At 39.3% G+C, this 20510-nt stretch overlaps 1 protein-coding gene across 2 annotated transcripts in view; it reads left to right on the top strand.

The window, feature by feature from the left end:
* Positions 1 to 1871: 1871 nt before the first annotated feature.
* Positions 1872 to 20510, top strand: part of plod2 (procollagen-lysine, 2-oxoglutarate 5-dioxygenase 2) — a 34926-nt gene continuing 16287 nt past the window's right edge. For both annotated transcript variants that reach the window (XM_037756970.1, XM_037756969.1), the window contains exons 1-5: positions 1872 to 2334; positions 14467 to 14558; positions 15657 to 15793; positions 17685 to 17848; positions 20363 to 20475. In XM_037756970.1, coding sequence (XP_037612898.1) covers positions 2232 to 2334; positions 14467 to 14558; positions 15657 to 15793; positions 17685 to 17848; positions 20363 to 20475 — 609 coding nt within the window. In that variant the 5' untranslated portion in view covers positions 1872 to 2231. The remainder of the gene's footprint in view (positions 2335 to 14466; positions 14559 to 15656; positions 15794 to 17684; positions 17849 to 20362; positions 20476 to 20510) is intronic.

The following is a 20510-nucleotide window of genomic DNA, read 5'->3' as shown; positions in this document are numbered from 1 at the left end:
GTAACCGCTGTATGAGAGCAGTGCAGAGCTGCGGCCGTGAGCTGGGGCTCGCTTTCACTAAGATGCAAAGAAAGCATGCACGCACGCACGGCCCGGCGATGTCAACGAAGCACAGAGAAGCTGGGATTACATTCTCTGCTCAGGTAGACATTACTCCATTATATCTTTACATAGCAAATACTTGTTTGCTGCTATAAAAATATGATGTATTGATACTTGAACTACTTAACATAATATGAGCAACTTTATTTTTAGCTCCACCTCAACTGTCTATAAAACATTAAAAATTAATCTATCAAGAATATTAATCTAACAGTATTATATACACATAGTAGCTACTTCTGGCTTACACTGACTTCCTGTATGCTTCAGAGTTCAGTTGAAGATCCTCCTGATCGCATTAAAAGCCCTCCATGGCATGGCACCCTCTTGTATTTCTGAACTCATAACTCAATACTCTTCACCAAGATTACTCAGATCTTCTGACCAATTGCTATTAAATATCCCACGGTACAGGCTAAAAACAAAGGGGCACCGTGCTTTCACCATTTTAGCTCCAACACTTGGGAACTGCCTCCGCCTCACAGCTGTCAGGTCAGTCTGTACCACATTTTTAAAAAAAACACTTTTATAGGCTGGCGTGTTTATAAGTTTGTTGCTTGCAAATCCTTTGGTTTTTGGTTTTATTTGTCTTTTAATTCTGTTCTTTTATATTTTATTGCTTTTATTGTTGAGTATCAGCTTCCGTTTTATAAATTGTATACGTTTTCATTCTGTGTACTATTATTTATTTTATTATAAACTGTGAAGCACTTTGTAACTGCTTTATTTTGAAAAGTGCTATATAAATAAAGTTTATTATTATTATTTATTTTGTTGTTTAAATGTTAAATGTTTACTATCAAGTATTTTTACACTGTGGTATTTCTACTTTAACTGACTTAAGAGATCTGGATACTTCTTCCACTGCTCCTATATAGGCATTTTGATGCTACACTGTAAAAAAAAAGTGTAAAATAACGAAAATTTTCCGGCAGCAGGGGCGCCAGAAAATGTCTGTTAAAAAAAACGGGAAAAATACTGTCCGTTAATTAACATAAATAAACTGTAAAAAAAAAAAAAAGACAGTAATTATCTTTATATAATTAGCCTTTATTACTGTAATATTACAAGAAATATTTTACTTTTAACATATTTATTGTTAGAATAGTCATACACCGTAAATCTAAGACCATTTACATATAAATCACAAATGAAACATGTAATTTTACGTTGCAAAAGTCAAAATTTACATTAACTCTCAGAAGTTTTGTAAAAGAAATCTGTATTTTTACAAGAAATATTTTTAGAATTCCATGAAATCCTTTTCTTCTAACATAAATTAATTGTTAAAATAGAGTCATAAACATATAAAAACTGAATAATCAGCTTTAAAAATGATCAAGAAAAGATTAAATACAGATAATTACGATTGTGATTACAATAAATACTGTAAATCTAAGACCATTTACATATAAATCACAAATGAAACATATCATTTTTACATTTTCTTGTCATTTTGAAATACAGACAAAAAATGTAAAATTTCTTGAAAAAAAAATGCATTTTTTTTTTTTTTTACAGTGTAGAGATGGAACAAATAAAAAAAAATTATACAAAACTATATAGTATGTTGAACTTTAACACATATTAAATGTGTTTTTTATAGTTTTGTTCCACGGTTTACACTAGTGAAAGTCTCTTCTAGTGTAGAAGTGGAGTAGTGTTGGCCAGACAGGCGCTGGGTACTCAGTGGGAGTGAACCAGAGGAGGGGTATGTTTACAGTAAAGGGGTGGGGGGGTTCAAATGCAGCTGTGCTTAGTCAAACTTTCGCGCAGGACGTGCCTGTGTCAGGGCTTTAACACCGTTATCTTGCCTCTCTCTCTTCGTGGGCTGGAACTTCACCCCAAGTGGCTGCAGTCGCAATTAAGAAACCACGCCTGTTGCTCTCCAGTCCTCCTGCTTTACACTACTTATACTTCCCTGGAGCTCAAGCTGTCTCCAGAGCTGCTGCGTCCAGACAACTTCACAACCACTGGAGGAGGATTTTTTTTTTTTTCCTTTTATTATTTTATTATCGCGAGAGCGTCGGCTACATTACGAGCCTTCAGGGCTGAACCCGGCCACTGCTTTTCGGGCTGGGAGGTATAATAGTCCAGCTTTGTCCAGGGAAACACGCACAATAACAGACATGGAGTACCTCAAGTTTTGTTTTGTGTTTTCATGCTGGATGAAGTTTGCAAATTGCCTCTACTCTACTGATACACCTCAAACTCCTGCGCCTATTCCTAAAGGTAAGAAACTTTTTTTTTCCTCCTCTCTATTGTTTGCGTCATTACGCACGAAGCTACATCATATTTAATCCACGTTGGATCGTCTTCTATAGCTGCATATCAGAGCTGCCAAGTGTGAGAATATTGAATTATCTATTTTTAGAAGATGCAATTTAGACATGATGTCACCTACTGTACTTGCTTGAGGCGCAGGTTGCATGCCTGTGTCTCCCTGTGCGTGGATCTAAATCTGTGGAGCTCTCCATATGTTGGAGCGTAAAATTACATGATGCTTAACCACAAAAGAACCGTCTGCGGTTTCACACATTCCTGTTTTTTTTTATTTGATGTTGTCTGGCAGCGTCTTGTATATACACGTCAGGCTGTAAAATGTCAGTGCAACGAAATAACTAACCAATTGGAGGCGACTCTTTGAGGGTTTTCACTTGTTGACACTTGCTTTGCATTTTAAGCTCCAATGAAAACCAGAGCAAGCAGTTATAGAAGCAATGCTTGATGCTTTACCATAAATCACAATGTGCAAGAAATCCATTAGCATTTGATTTAATAGCAAACAAGCAATTATGTGCTTGAGAAACAGAGAAGTGGTTGTAAACCTGTTATAATTGAAGGTTGGTGGAGTAGAGCCAAGCAGAAGCTGATCAGCTGTTGAGACAGGCTCTATATAATACAGTACATGTATAGCTGTCTGAAGCACCCAGTTTTATGTTGTTCCTATTGCTCAATTGCTCTAAATTACCGTTAACTCATTTCAGTTAAAACACAGCCCTTTTTCACAGTCTCAGGGAATCTTGTAAAGACCTGCAAACATCAACATAAGTGGGTGCTGTTTGTTTTTATACCGGTGTTGATGTCATAAATGCTGTGGGATCGTGTGTAGGTTAAGTCTGGTACTTTTTTAATGATGCATTTTGCTGGGAGAGGCAGGGCAACAACAGATGCCTTCACTCTCCACAGGCTTGTTTTGTCCTGGACCAACTGGGTGTCTCCCATACAGTAGCCACATTAACTTTACAAGGGTTAAAAATGTTTGCTTATAAAGCCTTGTTATCCCTGGGGGATTATGTCCGGAGGTAAATGTAATAAACTACTAAATCTCTCATGAATGGAATTTAAAGGTAGATTAGCAGTTGTAAAAGAGAGCTCTCATACTTTAGTTTATATGACCGTGCAAACTGAGTGCAATTAAGATTTCATTAAATGACGTTAACGTGATTATATGAAGTATTTCAATTGGATTGGGTTTAATGTTGCTCCTGCTACTTAGCTCTATTTTTCTTTTAAAGTATATAATGCACTGCCTTTGCTACAATGGTTGAAAAGCAGAAACCTTTTTTCTTTTTAGATCAATAGATTAAATAGATTTGATTTCTGTAGGAAAAAGGGTGGGTCAAAAGAACATACATTCAAAATTTAGTCCATTTTTTTCATTTTTTCCTTACGTTTCATTGCCAAGGGAACATCATACACAGATGTTTCGACTCCCTTGGTGTGCAAAACAGCAAAATGGGATTTAGACTAGACTCAATTTCTGTATGTGAAACCTTTCTTTAACCACTAAAGGTGTTGTGATGCACTAAACAAGGCACTGGCGAGCAATTCTACTGACTCAATTAACAGTTAACGCAGCTTAACTCCGTGAATAGTTTGCTGTGTTGCAGTAGGATTTTGAAGCACAAGACCCAACACACATTGCATGAGGCATTGCGTTACACATTATATGCCAATTTTAGATGTAGATCATGCGTGCCTTTGTTTCTCTTATTTTTCTAATCCAAATAGGAGCCATTTGTTTTTGACTCATAGTGATAGTCCAATAATCAGAAATTGTGGGGCCTGTCTGGGTCGTAACGTCAGAAACACTTCATTACACTTATTCTATGAGGTGTTAACAGTGTGGAATATCAACCTGATGAGTCATCTTTTCCCGCAAGTTTCAAGTCAAACACTTTTTTCTCCTCTTTCCTGAACAAAGAAGAAGATTATTGGGGTGAAAAGTGAAGCAAATAACTTCTCCTTTAGAACACCACATCAAAAAGAACAAGTTGTATGTTCTGTTTCAGGGTGACGTTCCTGATGCTGCTCATCCTGACAGGGTATTACAAAGCAGAAATAGTGATTAGAAAGGAAACAATAAAAAGGTTACACGAAATATTGCATTTACAGGCGGCATAAATGTATTCACACTTCCTGGTTTGTGTTGAATGCCACCAGTGCAGATGTAGGGAGAGTGTTTCTCTGTTAGTTCACACTTAATGCAGATTCTGGTACCTCTCTGCCAACTCTCCTCTAAGACCACAATGACTCTCCAGCGGTTGTAGCACAAAGACGCAAACGGTGCAATTCAGCAGCAAAAAGGGACAGTGAAAGAAGAAGGAATGCAGGGCTCTGCCCATTTCTCACCTATGCGCACCTTGCCAATCGCTGTGAACAGCGGACGTGGCTGTTGGTTTGTCGGTTTTGGAAAGTTACAAAATTGGGCGGCGTAGACCCCCACTGTCCAGCCACCTGAAAGGAACCTTTCACTTATTTTCTGTCTGACTGTGTGAACAGCACCTCTGACAGAGTATATTTATATTGGATTTAACGGAGAACATTAATATCTGAAAACGATAAAAGCTGTGGTGATCTAAATGAGATCTGTTTTATATCAACACTATCTTACAGAGAGATGTTGACATTTGCTTGGAAACAACACATTTCTTGGGGAGTGTATGTGTGGGAGACAAAGAAAAGAGCCATTACGCAGTATGATCTGACAGTTTCCACGGAATAGTCATCTTTAGATTAGACCTTTCCCAGACAACAACACTGATGTGTCAGCAGGGAGCATGTTATAGAGAAAAGAAAAGGAAACTCCACCTAAGGTTGTCCATGCCTTATATGCTGTATAATAGCGCTCTATTGCCTGAAATTCCAGTCTAACAATCTAACAAACCCTGCTGGCAGACCAAGCCTGCAATCATGCCTAAGAACATTGTCACTGTATCACCACAAGGTCGTTTTCGTGCCTCCTTTCCAGCCAAATATGCGTTGTGTTGTCTGCTTTTTTTGTCTCTTTTTTTCTTAGCTGTCTGAGGTATTCTGCCGACTATCAAGTAGATAAGATGGCAGGATATCAAGCGGACAGTTCCAATGATGAAATGTCTTCCTCTCAAGGAAAACTGAAAACAGATGACATTTCAGCTTAAGTTGTCAGGACTAGTAAATATGCCATTGTCCTACCTAGCAAGTCATTTAAATGATGACTGTGTGAAAGTGGGAATTGAGCAGCTGTTGATCTTTGGCAAGAGCTGTTGGTTGAATCTTGAACTGTTGAAATCGCCACGTATTGTTCAACTTTATGTTAAGTTGTAGTCATTAATAGTTGTCAACATACTAAATGGACTAAGGCTTGAATATTTACTGTAATATACCAATGTGATAACGTTTTTTTTTAAAAAGGAGGGAAATGGCTACAGGAAAATGAGACAATCACAATTAAAATCTGTAAACAATTGTCAGAAGTAGGCAGGACCAGCTTGCAGCTTTTTACTGGGAAACTATCCCTTGGTCGAATCACAACAGGTTATCCAATAATTTCAAAGTACCGACTTTTGTTTGTGTTTTTTAAGAGCCAGATATTTCAGTTTGTATTTAGAAATCATTGAAGCCTGTTGAAATAAATCAGCTAGCTGAGGAGAACCTGTAGATGATGCCAAACTTGCAGTTAGGGAGCATCTCACTGCTCATCTTTAAAGAATTTTCAATTTACTTTCCAGGAAGGGAGAAACATGAGCCGTTTCAAAGAAACAGCATGTGGTTTTACATTACAATGATTGGCTCATATCTCCTTTGCAGGAAATATTATCAAAATATAATATCTTATATCATCAAATTGTGGTTTTCTTTCCACTTACAGCAATTTCAGCACAAAAAATTTGAAAACACACTGTTTAAACCTAAATTGTTAACCTCTAAATGTATTATGTTGAATCACGTGTGTGTTCCTGTTAACAAAGAAGGATTTAAAGCTCTACAGTAACACCGGACTGTGGTCAACAGAGGAAATGACTGCACTAACAACAGCACTGCCTGACATAAACCAGATTAGATTAGTTCTTCATTCTTTTTGCATTACAGTAGTTTTTGTAGGGTAAAATAAATAAGCTATTCTTGATTCAAAAATGGCGTGAGTCGAGACGACAAAATTGTTTCCTTGCCTAATGCTAGTGACATCATGCCACATCCAGAGGCTCAAGTGCTTGTGGTCTGACATACTGTATGTAATTGGAAACACAGGCCTTTTCTGCAGATGCACTACACAGCCCTGTGTGCGTTTTATCAATTATTGGTGACTTTGAAACGTCACTAGAAAAGAAACTCTATTTTAGTTTAGTGGACAGCTAAAGTAATGTCTGACTACCCAACCAGTGAGCATTAGCTTTTCTAGACCCTTTTGTATCCATGCATAAAATGCGTTGAATACGGCTAATTACAAACACATGGGTTACTTACCAAGGTAGCAACAATGGTATTTTTTAAGCAAAAAGGAATGTCTGCAGGTCTGGGGGTTTAGATAATAAGTGATACTTCTGTGCCAAAGCTGCATGTAGGTACATTATTTCTAATGCATTCTAAAGCTGGAAAATCTTTAGGTCAGATAATATGCTATGTTTAGCTGAGGGCTGAGAATTGAATGGATGAAAGAGTTACTTAAGTGAGGACTAAGCAGTTAAAGAAATGTATTCTATGTCTGTCTACAAAGACGGCATGAATTGATTTTTGGGTCTATTTATTCTTCTTGTATAAATTCAGTCCAATACACTAAGCAAATGTGCTCAAGAAGTCTTTGTCCTTAAAGGTTCTCTATACGATATCTAGAGCATTAATATAGCAACAAATAACTATTTGCTATGTAAAGATATAGAGGAATAATGTCTACCTGAGCAGAGAATGAAGTCTCTCTCCCTCTGTGTGTGTTGTAATCTGAGCTTCTCCTCGCTTTGTTGACCTATCCGGGCTGAGTATGCATGCTTTTAGCCGTTGTTTTCACCGTTATCGCTGTTAGCACCGCGAGCCACGAGCTGCCGGCTCAGTTGTCGCCATGTTGAGAGCCGTGCGAAGGCAATAGAAATGCGACCGATCTCACATTCAGCACTTTTAAACTGCTAGTATGCTTCATCAGAACTGCGCAGGAAACTCCAGAGTCCCCGGGCACCTTTCCAACGCCACTTTCCGTAACCGACACTCCGACACATTCATACCCACTTCACACAGCGGTTAGCCAGCTGTGCGGAGGTGACAAAAGAGGCAGGGTTTGAACTCGTCTCTGTCTTTTTTCATTCTTTACACAACTATCTCTTTTAAATGTACAACCGAGTGCAACACTACGAATGCCTTCCAGGGGGGACTGGAGTTGCTCATAGTGATGAATATACAGAGAATTAACACCTTAATCTGCAGCTCCCCTCGATGTATGGAGCTGTATAGCGGGTTTCAGATCATTGTTTAGCTGTCCGCCCCGCAACTTTCCTGTTTTGGTTCACTCTCACTGCTCTCACAGTGTTGTTTATAGTGGGAGAGCTTCACAAACCCACTGTATATACACAACCTCCTCAGCACCAAATGGCAGACAGACATTTACAGTAGCAGCTGAACAGCCAGATATTTCCCCCAGGAGTTGATAGAGAACCAAAAACGGAGCTGATAGAGAATATTGAAAAACTAAGAATATTGGATCCAAACTAATGATAATGTTGCTCCATAACTGCTGGATGTGTAAATAATTTCCGCTGTTCCCAAGTGGCCAAAAATGTATTTTATTGGAGGTTTAATAATTGCCTTTCTGAACAACTCTGCATGCATCCATTTAATGAAGTCCAGTAGTTATGTATTATTTCACAGTTGGATTAAATGCGTGTTTGCACTGTTGGTGAGATTAACACCTTCCTGGTTCTAGCTGTGACCCAATATCCAAATTGCAGCACCATTTGAATGTGATTATTTTTTAAATGAGTTGAATAACTTATCCAAGAAATTAAACATTTCATTGAAACAAATTTTTTAGCATAAACTAAAGTATAAGCAGGGCCAGAGTTACATTAACCACGACAGTAGATAAGAACATGACACGTGGCCTTTTATATTTTGCAAAATGGATGTGAATGACTCTGAGGAATGTTATACAGGCCTCTATGGAGAGAGATAAGCTCTGTTCCTGCTCTGATTTATTCTGTTCAGTGTCCAAAATATGGATTGTGTGTCTTCGCTTACACGCTGACTTCTTCAAAATGCTTGTCTTTCCTTTACTGTTGTGAAAAATTAGGCCACAGACTTATTTGCCTTTTCATTTCTCGCTGCTAAGGTAGTACCTTTCATTTACTCGGGACATGTCTGTCTCGCTGAGGTGGCCAAACGATGTCGACATCAACCCATGCTTTACATACCAACAAAATACTGCAATGTTGTTTTTTCCTATAAATTTCTTCTTATGCAACCTGGCTCGAAATTCCACAGCATTTCCTTTTAGAGAAAACAGTCACCAAGATACAAAGGTTGTATTACTTTGAGTAATACAATGAGGGGTTTCAGCTGTACAACGTGGCAGTGCACATTATTGTACTGCTGAGATTTTGACACAGCTCAAAGGCTAAGGCCCATTCATGAAGAATAAATGCCTGGTGGGAGTCTGTTACACTCAGCGCATTTAAACAATTTCTTACCACTCTCCATGTACCACCGATAGTGATGTCGCCTTTCATTATTTCAGTTCACTGACTTGAGTTAAAGTTAAATTCACATTTAATATGAGGGCTGGCTTTTCAGGAGGGTGCTCATCCTCAGGCAAATCTCCAGGTTCAGACATGGCACATTGGATTGCACTCACAAAAGCAGAATTAAGCATTGCTGAGCAATCCGTGCAAGTGCAAATCAGGTCAAACTTGGTTATAAGCAATCATTTTTCTTTTCCCCATCTCATAGTTTCTTGCTTTACCTAGGGATTAAAGTCAGGCTCAGTCAAATGCAAGGGCAAAGACATGCAGGATTATTAGCTGAACTACTTGCACTTTCCTTTGCCTGACACCTTTTGTGAACACTGTTTATTTGGATGACCAAAATAGAAAGAACAGGGGTTTGTGTTCACTGCCCAGGACTGTCTCCTCAAAGAGGAAGGCTCCTGTTATCCTTATGCTCAAAGCCAGGGCGCATTCCCATGATACTGCTTTCCGTTCTGCAAGAAATGCTTACTTAAGCTTAGTTCCAGCCAGTGAGTCAGAACCTTTGCTCGTCGAAGTGTGAAAGTTTACCTAGACGGCTAGGCCCATGTGGTCCGGAGAAAGAGTGAGAGAGAAAGACCATTTGGCATCCGTGCCTTTCTCAAAGAAGAGTTACAGCAGCACTGTATGAGCTGCATTCCTCTCCTCCCGTTGGCTGTTCATACAGTACTGACGTGAGAGCTTGCTGTGTTTACTCTGACTAGACACTCATCCTCCAAAATCCCTGCTGTCTAAAAAAACTTTCCTTTTGTGTGTTGCCATCTGTCTCCCAGTTAGGCTTCATTATCGATGGGATTTATATAAACACATCAAAGGAATGGACAACTGGCACAGGATTACATTTTGTAGTTAGATTGGAAGGTAGTATTGTACTTTTGTTATCCTTGAACAATTGTTTTCTCTCCTTTTAATTGATTAATTTGAACAATGAAGCAGTACGAGACTAGCCATTCTTATGAACAGAAAATAAGGTACGGTCTGCACGTTGCATGAAAAGGGCAAATACCCAGACACTATTTCTAAATTGTAAGCAAAGGGAAATCAAGTGAGACAATATTACTTTCAATCATGGGAATCTATTTCACTTTGGTTGGTGTCATGGGATCATGGGCTAACTGAATATGACAATGGGTCAAGGTTGTACCTTTTGTAAATATGTGCCTGTTCTGGTAATATCTAAAATACAGATATCAAAATTAAAATCAGAGTAGTACATTGGTAATAGAGTAATTCCCAGGTTGTTCACATAAAATTTAACTTAGTAAATGTGCATTTAAATAACAAGTGGGTGCAGATCATCCGGTGTAACATAGAATTAGATATCATCTGCGTAGGGATTTTACAAGAACCCATACTTCGGTACCAAGTCGATACCAAACTTCTGAAGACATGACAGTACAAATTTTTCTACAGTATCACAGGTACCATAGATACCGGGGGAGCTTGAGACTAATAGTGTCTAAAATCCGGAAGCAATAAACTCACCATCGACGCATTCAGGGGACGCACCCTATTTTTTCCCAGAACACTACAGTAAACAACAAATCTATGATGAAAAATTGGCAGGTGGTACGCTACTTAACGTTAGCTGGTAGCAGACAATGTTCAAGCTCTATTCAGAAAAAAATAGTATTATCATGTAATCTTGTAAAATTTAGTTTTTGGCGAGAAACCTAAATAAATACAGTTGTTCGAAAGAGATGTTTTCACAGCAATATAAATTATATAATATAAATACAAAATACCGAATTATGACCTGTTTAACTTCCTAACACTACCTCAAAGTGTTTATTGTTTTGTTTTTTACCGTGGTAGCGTACTGGGTTTGGAGAATTGTGGAATTTCACTGGTATTAGTATTGACCACTAAATGTATGGTATTTTGACATCTCTACAACTGTGAACACACAGAAGTTAATACTATGCTTGTGGATAATGGACCCTAGTGGAAGCAAACATATACAAACCGAACAGTGTGGAATCAATGATGACCTGAAAGGCATGCCTCATAAATGTTCTGTACCTGAGGCAAAAAGGGACCAAAAGACCACTTTGTTGAGAAAACCAAAAACACTCAAAATTTCCTTTACATATTTTTAGATGTGCTAAAGGACGTGCTATAAGACCGTGTGATGGCATAAATTATGAATGAAAGTCAGTTAAAAATAATCTGCTCAACATTTAAAGTGTGCAAGGTTGGTCACTTTTAGCCTGTGATCATAGTTAGATGTGCAATTTAATTAATTTGCCTGTCTCATCTTTTAAATCAAAGGTGGTTTGTATCTCCAGGCTGTACTTAACTTGGAGCTTGCTTGTTGGGGTGCACTGATGTGGCCTGTATGTTTACAGCCAGAGGAACATGTGTGGTTCCATAAGGTCAAGGCAAAGTCACCAAGGGGTAATTGGTGTGAGCTGTTGGCCTGTTTCATTCTGATGACAATGTCTGCCTGACATCACCGGCCAGCGAGTCAGCGTTTTTGTTTTCTGGGCGCGTGCAAAAGTACAACTTTTAATAGTTTAGGAAATTAAAATAAGTCATAGTACTAAGTGAATAGAGCAGGGATCACAACACGCAGCTCACCACATGCTTTCATTGCACAAATACAAACAAAGCTACTGGTTGTGATTTTATTATGGGCACAGGGACATTTACTGAATCATTGCAAAGAGAAATACAAAACACATGTCCTGGCTGTAATCACAGCATTATGAAATAGAGAATGTTCCTGGAAGTACCAAATGTTGCCAATAAATCCCAGCAGACAATTCTTGAGGCACCGGTATACTCTCAGAACTGGTTGCCGGACGGTCAAATAGCTCTGGAGACCCCCTCCTCCCACCCGTACCTTTCATACATCGGATTGAGGGGGCTGTGTCCAACTATTTCTGTAACTTTCCAACAATCCAACAGTCACACACAAACTTTGGCCAGCTGTACAAAGGTGTTTAAAAATTAAGCTGTGTTTGAAATTCTCTTTCAGGCTCTCTTTTTTCATGGTATTTGTGGCACTTCTGTGTGCGCCGTTATCCCTATATTTATAACACATCTTTTGCCAGATGAATTGGTCTTCATGCATGCCCATATTAAATTTAATTGCCTGAAAATGTGTTTCCCACATGTGGGAGATACTGTACTAACCCCCTCACTGTGCTTCATCGTCCCAAGCCAAGAACAAGAACATGGACACACCTGTGGCTCAGAATAGGCACCCCTTCCCTCTGTGCGGTGCTTAATTTGAAACTCATGTTGCTCTGAATCTGCCCAGTTTTTTTGCTATCTGTCACATGATGCTGTTAGGTTAGAGACAGACGGAAATATTTCTAACCTGTAACAGAACGTCTGTGTCAGAGGAGTGCTGGAATTGCTATTAGAGCGACGACAGGGCCAAAGGCTAGACTGGGATGAGAGAATGGCTAAGTCACATTGACAGGAAATGGATGGAAAAGAGCTGCAAGGAGGCTGCTTGTAATGTACTTTAGTGTGGATGAGTGGGTGGTAGGTGGGTGATTTAGATGACAAATAATGACTTAGACTAGGACCTAAGCTCTTGTATCTCCTGAGGCTGTTTAGTTTAAAGGTGCAAAATTCAATATCTAGAGCCTTAATAAAGCTGCAAACGACTATTTGCCATGTCCTGAGTAATGTCTACCTGAGCAGAGAATGAAGTTGTTCTCCCTCTGTGTGTGTTGTAATTCAAGCTTTGCTTAGCTGGGCCGGCCGCGTGTGCTTTTAGTGCATGTTCGTGCATGCGAGCTCTGCACTCCTGACGGTTGCAGCTGATAGCGCCGTCCTGATCAACGCCGCAGAAGCGTAGCGCCCACCCTCCGGTTCCGCCCAGGTTAACACTGTTATCTCTGTCAGCACTTTTGCTGTTGTTTGCACTGTTAGCTCTGTTAGTACCATTAGCTACGAGCCCCCGACTTACCGTCGCCATGTTGAGAGCCGTTGAGAGGTTATAGAAATGCTCCCAATCCCATATTTAGTACCTTTAACTCTCCGGTGTAGGAATGAAGTACAAATACAGTGGATGTCAAAAATCGCAATTTATGTCCAACTTTTCAACATCCACAGACCACTGATTGTCTGGTATGTTATATATATATTATTTTTGATTCCAATGGAGTTGTTTTTAGGAGTTGTCTATATCCCTATCCAAACTTTCCCCTTCCATAGCAAACAGAGTGGGTTTGCATGATGGTGAGGGGATTTGTACCACAAATAAAACAGTGACATCACCACATATCTTTTTTTTTATAGCTTGAATCTTTATGTGCTTGGTGATATTTGCTGTGCAGTCAACAAGATAAATAATCAATGAAGACCAGGCTAATGGCAAATTTCCCCAAAAATGAAACAATGAAGGCATGTTAATCTTGGTATTCCAGCCCTTTAACAGGCAGAGTGCACTTTTGGGCCCTTTATAGGGCCCTGCTATATTCTGTTTCACACTTCCAATCCTACTTGCCAATGTCCAATAAATCATTTACAAGAGTTTAGTGGAACGTAGTGCTGTATATTAAACAGAAGGCAGATTGACTCTTGAAACATGAAAAGCAGGATTAGTATTCAAGTGGTCCTATAAAACCATATTAAAATGTCATTAACTTTTTGTTGGCCTGCCTGACTACTAGCGCAGAACAACATTTTGCACATTTTGAAATGATCTTTTGGAAGCTGTAAATGAATGAGTGCTCCCCCGTCATGCAATAACAGAGTTTGATGAACCGGATAGAGAGATCCACGGTACTTCCCTCCTTGGCTCACAATCACATATTGCGGCCTTTCTAATCAAAGCTACCCCCGGTTGGTTTTACAAAACATAATAGGACAAGTGAAAACTAGCTTAGTGGGTGTGGTCTGCCTCTCTCACATGAGGCCATGGTGCTAATTTGTATTTTTGTATTTGGTCTAACCTTTCCTCAAACCGCAGACTTTAGCACTCATGGCCACTGGAAATGTCCTGGAGGTTTTGTGGGAGTTCTTTTAACCCAAGAAGAAAGGAAGTCCGAGTTTAAAATTATGCCTCTGTTTTTGAATCAAATCAAAACTACAGTACATGTTCCTAATTTGAGATGTAGGTTTAGGCTGCTAAACCAAATAGCTGCCAGTTTGTTGACATAGGTCTGAGGTTTACAAGGAACCTGGTTCACAGGATTGGAAATCACAATACTTACTGTATATATAAGCATCAAACGCTAGACACATTTCTGTGGATACTCTTCATTCGAAACCAAGAATTTGCTCTAAATTCACAACTTCAACTGTCACAACTTAGTATATCCGCACATCCCTATAATTTGGTAGCCAGAAAATATGTGATGACTTTATAAGTCCCATAAATAAGGTTGTGGAAATGTCTCTCCTTCTTTTGCAGAAAAATTGCTCGTCCTTACTGTTGCAACAGAGGAAACGGATGGCTTCCTCCGCTTTATGCAGTCTGCAAACTACTTCAAGTACAATGTGAAGGTAAGATCGTCTTCTCATATTCTAAAATTATGCCCAGAAATGTGTAGTTTGTTCCAACTAACGATGCTACACTCTCACAGACACACACGCAGCAGCCAAATGTTTTCAACACACACTTCCCAAGATTGATTAGACCTGTTAAAGGAAACAATGAAGTGCAGCAAGCTGCAAAAACATCCTTCTTAAAGGGATACTCCTCAATGTGGGTCCACAATTCCCCTCTGAGCCAGCAGTAAAAAAAAACATTGTTTTTTTTTGCTCGGAGGTCAGAGTTAGTGCACCGCCTGCATTTGCGTGGTCCTCTTCCTCTCTTTGTGACCCTACTGAACCTGTTTGTATTCTATCTCTTGCAGTCAAACACTTCCAAGCTACTTTGCTAGCCTTTTTGAGCCCTTACTGAGACCTTTCTAAATAAGAGTTAATGTTGTCAATTTCCTGTTATTCTTTGCTTGGTTATATTGTTTCTCAGGGTTGGTGTACACTTATCTTTGTACAGCAAACCCAATGACACTAGTAAACAAAGAATAACAGAGGACCTGATAATTTGACTGCAACTCAGGTGTTACCTCAGTACCACAGGTAACTCGACCCATGTGGATGATCAGTATGAAGCTGCCTTAAACTCCAAGGCTCACACTCTTACTGTATCTACATCTCCCCCTAGCTGTGTGCCTTTTTACATTCACAGTTGTGTTAAAAACCAGAGAGATTGTGTGAAAGTGTATTTTGGCAGCACTTAACCACAGGAGCTTATAAAATGTGCAATTCTAGCTACCACTGGGTGAAAAGGGTAACATAATTGCCCTATTTTCCAAAGCAGTTTCTTTACATTCTTTTTTTTTTTTTATAGATATTATAGTCTTATGCTGACCTATTCTAGGAAAGTTCTTGGAAATGTCTTAAATATGAGAAGAAAAGTGAAAATATTCCTCCCACTTGCAGAATTGCTCACTGGTTTTGAGAGATAAAAATATGAAGACGGAAAAATGAGACTTTGGTAGATGTGTATTTTTGCAGTGCTGCTGGGCTGCCTTCTGGTGTAGTTTGGTGTCAAGCCAGCTCATGTTGGGCTCTAAAACTTCCTGTGTTCTGTCTCAGGTGTTGGGAATGGGAGAAGCGTGGAAGGGTGGTGACGTGGGCCGCTCTATCGGTGGAGGGCAAAAAGTCAGACTACTGAAGGAGGCCATGGAGGCTCTGGCTGACCAGGAGGATCTTGTTGTCCTTTCCGTGGATAGGTATGTTGACGAATAAAGACTTTTTTTTTTAGCTGTTTTTGTTTTACAGTATTTAACTTTATATGACAGAATGATTTCACCATTTTTATGGTAACTTTAGACCAATGCTACCTTCCCCTTGTAGTCTGACTTTTCTTAAAAGAAATTTGATTCAATAGCAAGAAATATATCCCAAAGCTTAAATTAATCTTTGTTCAGTGATCCCTGCAGAGGGATTTATGTTAATAGTATCTGACTATCTTCTGTGAGAGTCATTTTCTCAAGAGATATATTACTTTAAAATACTGTAGAGAAGTGAAGTCCCTCATTCTGATTCCATATGTTTGCAGCCAACAAGTATAATAAATAAAAAATATTTGTTATAAATTTTTTCTTTGCTCATTTATATGTTACTTTTCTTAGAGATTGACCTACTGTATATACCAATTTAGCTTTGATTTGAAATATAAATCATTTCCATAAGAAAGGGATGCAAAACACCTTTAATGGCTGTGTATCTGTATGAATCAGAAAATAAGCACATTTCCACAATCACAGAGTGTAATAATTGCTATGAAAGCGACGCCTCCTCAGTGAGAGGTGCTTCTGCACATTTATGTAGCTCTAAACCGCCCCCCACTCATTCATGTAAAGGCATTATTACAGAGCAAAGGCAAATATACGAGGAGAGTAATTTTCACATGCAGGTAGCTGAATTACGAGTTTTCAAAGCCGATGGAAAGTTTTACTGAGTTAATGTGAGTGGTTTAGAATAATAACAGCTTTGCAGGCCGTATTTCCTCAAATGGAGCAGAAGATGATGATATTTAGTGCACCATGTCACATGAATAATGTGAGCTATAATTGCTGTGCAAAGTTGTCACACCCTTGAAACAGGTAAATGAATGTTTTTTTCTTTTAGAGGAAATGATAGAAGATTATGAGCCATTCAAATGTATTTTTAAATCTATAATCCTGCTGGGCCACTTTGATTGTTTTGACAGTGTCTGATTCAGTCACAGCCTAAAATGTTGTCCTATATGTAATTCACTTACTGAAATGTAAGTGAAATCCAAATTCATTCACTGTGTTGTTGAGCTTCTGCGCGTGGGCTGAAATTCCCAAAATGAAAAGAAAATGATTGCATGCAATTCCAAAGCGATATACCTTAAACGGAGACTTCAATTGCCATTCACACTCGGAACGTTTTCAGCCGCTCTATTCACATTTGGATACAGATAGAGCATACAGGCTTATTCACCTACTTTAGACTTCTCTTCATCTCACTACATGCCCGACCGAGGTGGTTCAGGTTGTCTTTCACTTTTCCTGTCACCTTATATAAATTATGTGTATATAGTACAGGAATTTTGGGGATTGGCCAATTTTAAATTAATGTGCACAGTACACAGACAGAAGAGGGTGTTTTATAGCGAGTGACTCTGTGGAAATGGTGTCACCAAAATGAATCAGCTCTTTTACTGTTATGACTTCACGCCTCAACGTACAATTGCCAGAAACATTAGGAGTTTCCACATCCTAAAATATCCACCCTTTGAATAACAGCCGGCTTCAAAAAAAGTCACCACGTGGCCTATTTAGAGGGTTAGGCACTTTTTCCTGTCTGTCACAGAACTGTGTGTGCATTGTGTGTTAATGTCTGTCAAAGCAGGACTCTTTTGGAAATACCTTACAGTACAATCCAGAAATGCTGGCCTATACAACTGCTCACTCATGAAGAATGTTCACTGTTTACATTAAGATTTGTATCTATCTCAAGCAAGTAGAAACCTAGGTTGTGTGTGAGATGATAAGATAAAACCTACTTTAGGACAACTGTCACACTGCCCCTAAAGGGGGAAAGAAATGTAATAATGATCTGTTGTATTTTATCTTCACTCCTCCCTTTCAGCTATGATCTTATCTTTGCTGGGGGACCAGAGGAGATTCTCAGGAAGTTCCAACAAGCCAATCACAAAGTGCTGTTTGCTGCAGAGGGACTGATATGGCCAGATAAGAAACTAGCTGACAAGTACCCCTCAATCCGCAGTGGCAAGCGCTACCTCAACTCTGGAGGTGGGTTCAAAAAATTCTAAATATGAAATATATCGAAAAGTTTTGACCTGTTGAATCCCTTACCAAACTCTGACCAGTGTCTAGAAGGTAACACCCATATTGCAAAACTCTCACGAGATGGTACAGGTTAGGCATTGCATTGACCTCGAATGGTTAAGGTTAAGCAACCGGAGAGTAGCCGTTTACGTTACACTTACGCGACAGCACAGTGCCGCAACCGTGGGTCGGGGAGCAGCGTTGTCAGCGGTAACCGGTGTATGAGTGATGTGCAGTGCAGCGGCGATTAGCTAGCCAGTGGGACACACAAACAGCTTGCATTAACATGATGGGTATCGAATGAAGTACTCTATTGGTAATAGTATCACTTTAAGGATACTGGTATTGGTAGTGGCATCGTAATTATTTAAAAGATACCCAGTATCACTTTAAGGATACTGGTATTGGTAGTGGCATCGTAATTATTTAAAAGATACCCAGTCCTAGTCATGGGGCAGCAAGTATCGTGAGAGTTTTTGCTAGTTTTTGCAATTTGGGGGTTACCTTCTAGACACAACCACCCTGACCTCATGACCCTGACTAATTCTAACCCCAACCCTAACTGATACTACAGCATATCTACCATTTACCTGAAGAATAACCATTACCCATAGACTCATCTGTACAGACAGAATAATCCCAATGTAGTGTGATGGTCATCTGTGTGGGTCAGTATGGGACAATGTGAAATAAAAGAATAACTTGCTTTATCTGAAGATAATACTAAAATATTCACAAACTCAAAAGTAGTTTAAATGATAATGATTTAATTTATGTTCTGTGCATAGTGATTTTATGTCGGGGTAGACTAGTGTTTGAGTAACTTGATAGTTAACTCATAACGTCTATGAGTGTGCATGGGTTTATACATTCCACCATCAGCTGTCAAACGCTGAAGACCTGCAGGCCTCGTTGGAATTCAGGGGGGTGAGCAGCGGTGCAGCTTCGGTGTTATTGGTCCAAATAGTGGTGGAGCGATTTCAAGGAATGACAACATCATGGAGTTACTCTTAAAATATAAAACCGCAGGACTTTTATTATTATCTCTCGCTGTAAAATGAAAGTATATTTTCCCTGTAAACTGTCTCCTCGAGGTATTTCCTGTCCAAGTGGACAGAAGGTGACAGAAGCCCATTCATGTGAATAAGAACTGCAAACTTTGCTCCTTTTCAGCTATTTTTTTATACTCAAAATTAATTTAGCAGGCATCTACATTACATATGAAGATGTTTTTAGACATAATATGATTGTGACATTAAGTACACAACAGATGCTGAAGGAGTACTGAATATATGCAAAAGTAACAGTAACAGTAAGTTATCATCCATAATCCACATGACATGGCCAGCTGCATCCTGCCAGTTGTTCAGAACACCGAATTACTGCTTTCCCTGTGGTCATCATCTGGTCTGACCTCCCGTATTGGAGCCTAGCCGTCTCAGACTGATCACAGACCGTTTTTAGCATTCATTGTCACTGACATGACATGTGGATTTATCTTGGCCCCCAGAGTGTGCCATAGTTTGTATAAAATTGCAGGTTTTGTTTATGTTCCTACGGCTACCGCCCAAGTGACCATTGGGGAACTGAGAGTACAGTATTTCAGGGAAGGAATCAACATACAGTTGGGTTGTGCTGTGTTGCCTGTGTGTTATAAATGGTTGAAATAAGGACCTGAAACAAATGGGAGGTTGAAAAATAACTCTTGCAAGAGCTATAAATTAAACAGTTTTCTTGAATTTTCTACAGACAGTCATATGATAAGTTATATTGCTCCATGTTGCATGCTTTCAGAACAATGTACACTGTGTTTTCCAGCCGCGTAGCATAAAACTGAATTTTTGCATCGGGTCAAAAAGGCATGCACTTCTCAGCCCTGTCCGCAATTTTAAAGCCATCATTTTGTGGATCCGCTACCAACAATATAATTTGCATAAAATGCTGTGATTTCCTTTTAACTTTTTCTCATTCCTGCCATTTAGATTATGTCATGTCTATCCGCGGACTTGTTTACAGTGTCTACGGCTTCTTCGTCTTTTTAAATGATGGGATGCAAATCGCCGCACACCAGCAACATAGCCAAACCCTGCAATCTGTCACTGTGGTCAGTGTCCTTGAGCAAGAGAAGGAAAATGTGGAGACCGGGGAAAACTGGAGTAGAGAATGTACACTTAGAGAGGGTGTGAAATGCTAGCACACACTGTTGGGAGACAGTTAAAACGTATATATTACAGCTTTCTTACTACCCATTACTGCACTCCTTTCTATGTCCAGACTGTGGGAAGAGAGAGTGCCTGCCCATTTCTTGTTTGCTTGGGATTTTTGCCAAAAATCACACTTTATGGAAGGCATTCAGGCAGTATACTGCAATTGTCACCAACAACCGTCTACCAGTTGTATACGACCTTGTAAACGTCTCTCAACCCTATACTTTGCCGCTGGATATGTGTTTCAATTCACACTGTTTATTACTTGCAGGTATAATCGGCTATGCCCCATCCATAAACGGAGTTGTTTCACAGTGGAACCTCCATGACAATGACGACGACCAGCTTTTCTATACCAAAATATACGTGGATCCTTTACAGCGAGTAAGTATTTTGTGTCAATGCCTAATATGAAAATA

The sequence above is a fragment of the Sebastes umbrosus genome, chromosome 21 (genome assembly GCF_015220745.1).
Source record: "Sebastes umbrosus isolate fSebUmb1 chromosome 21, fSebUmb1.pri, whole genome shotgun sequence".
Taxonomy (NCBI): domain Eukaryota; kingdom Metazoa; phylum Chordata; class Actinopteri; order Perciformes; family Sebastidae; genus Sebastes; species Sebastes umbrosus.
The sequence above is the reverse complement of the archived record's forward strand: the minus strand, read 5'-3'. Positions and strand labels throughout refer to the sequence as shown.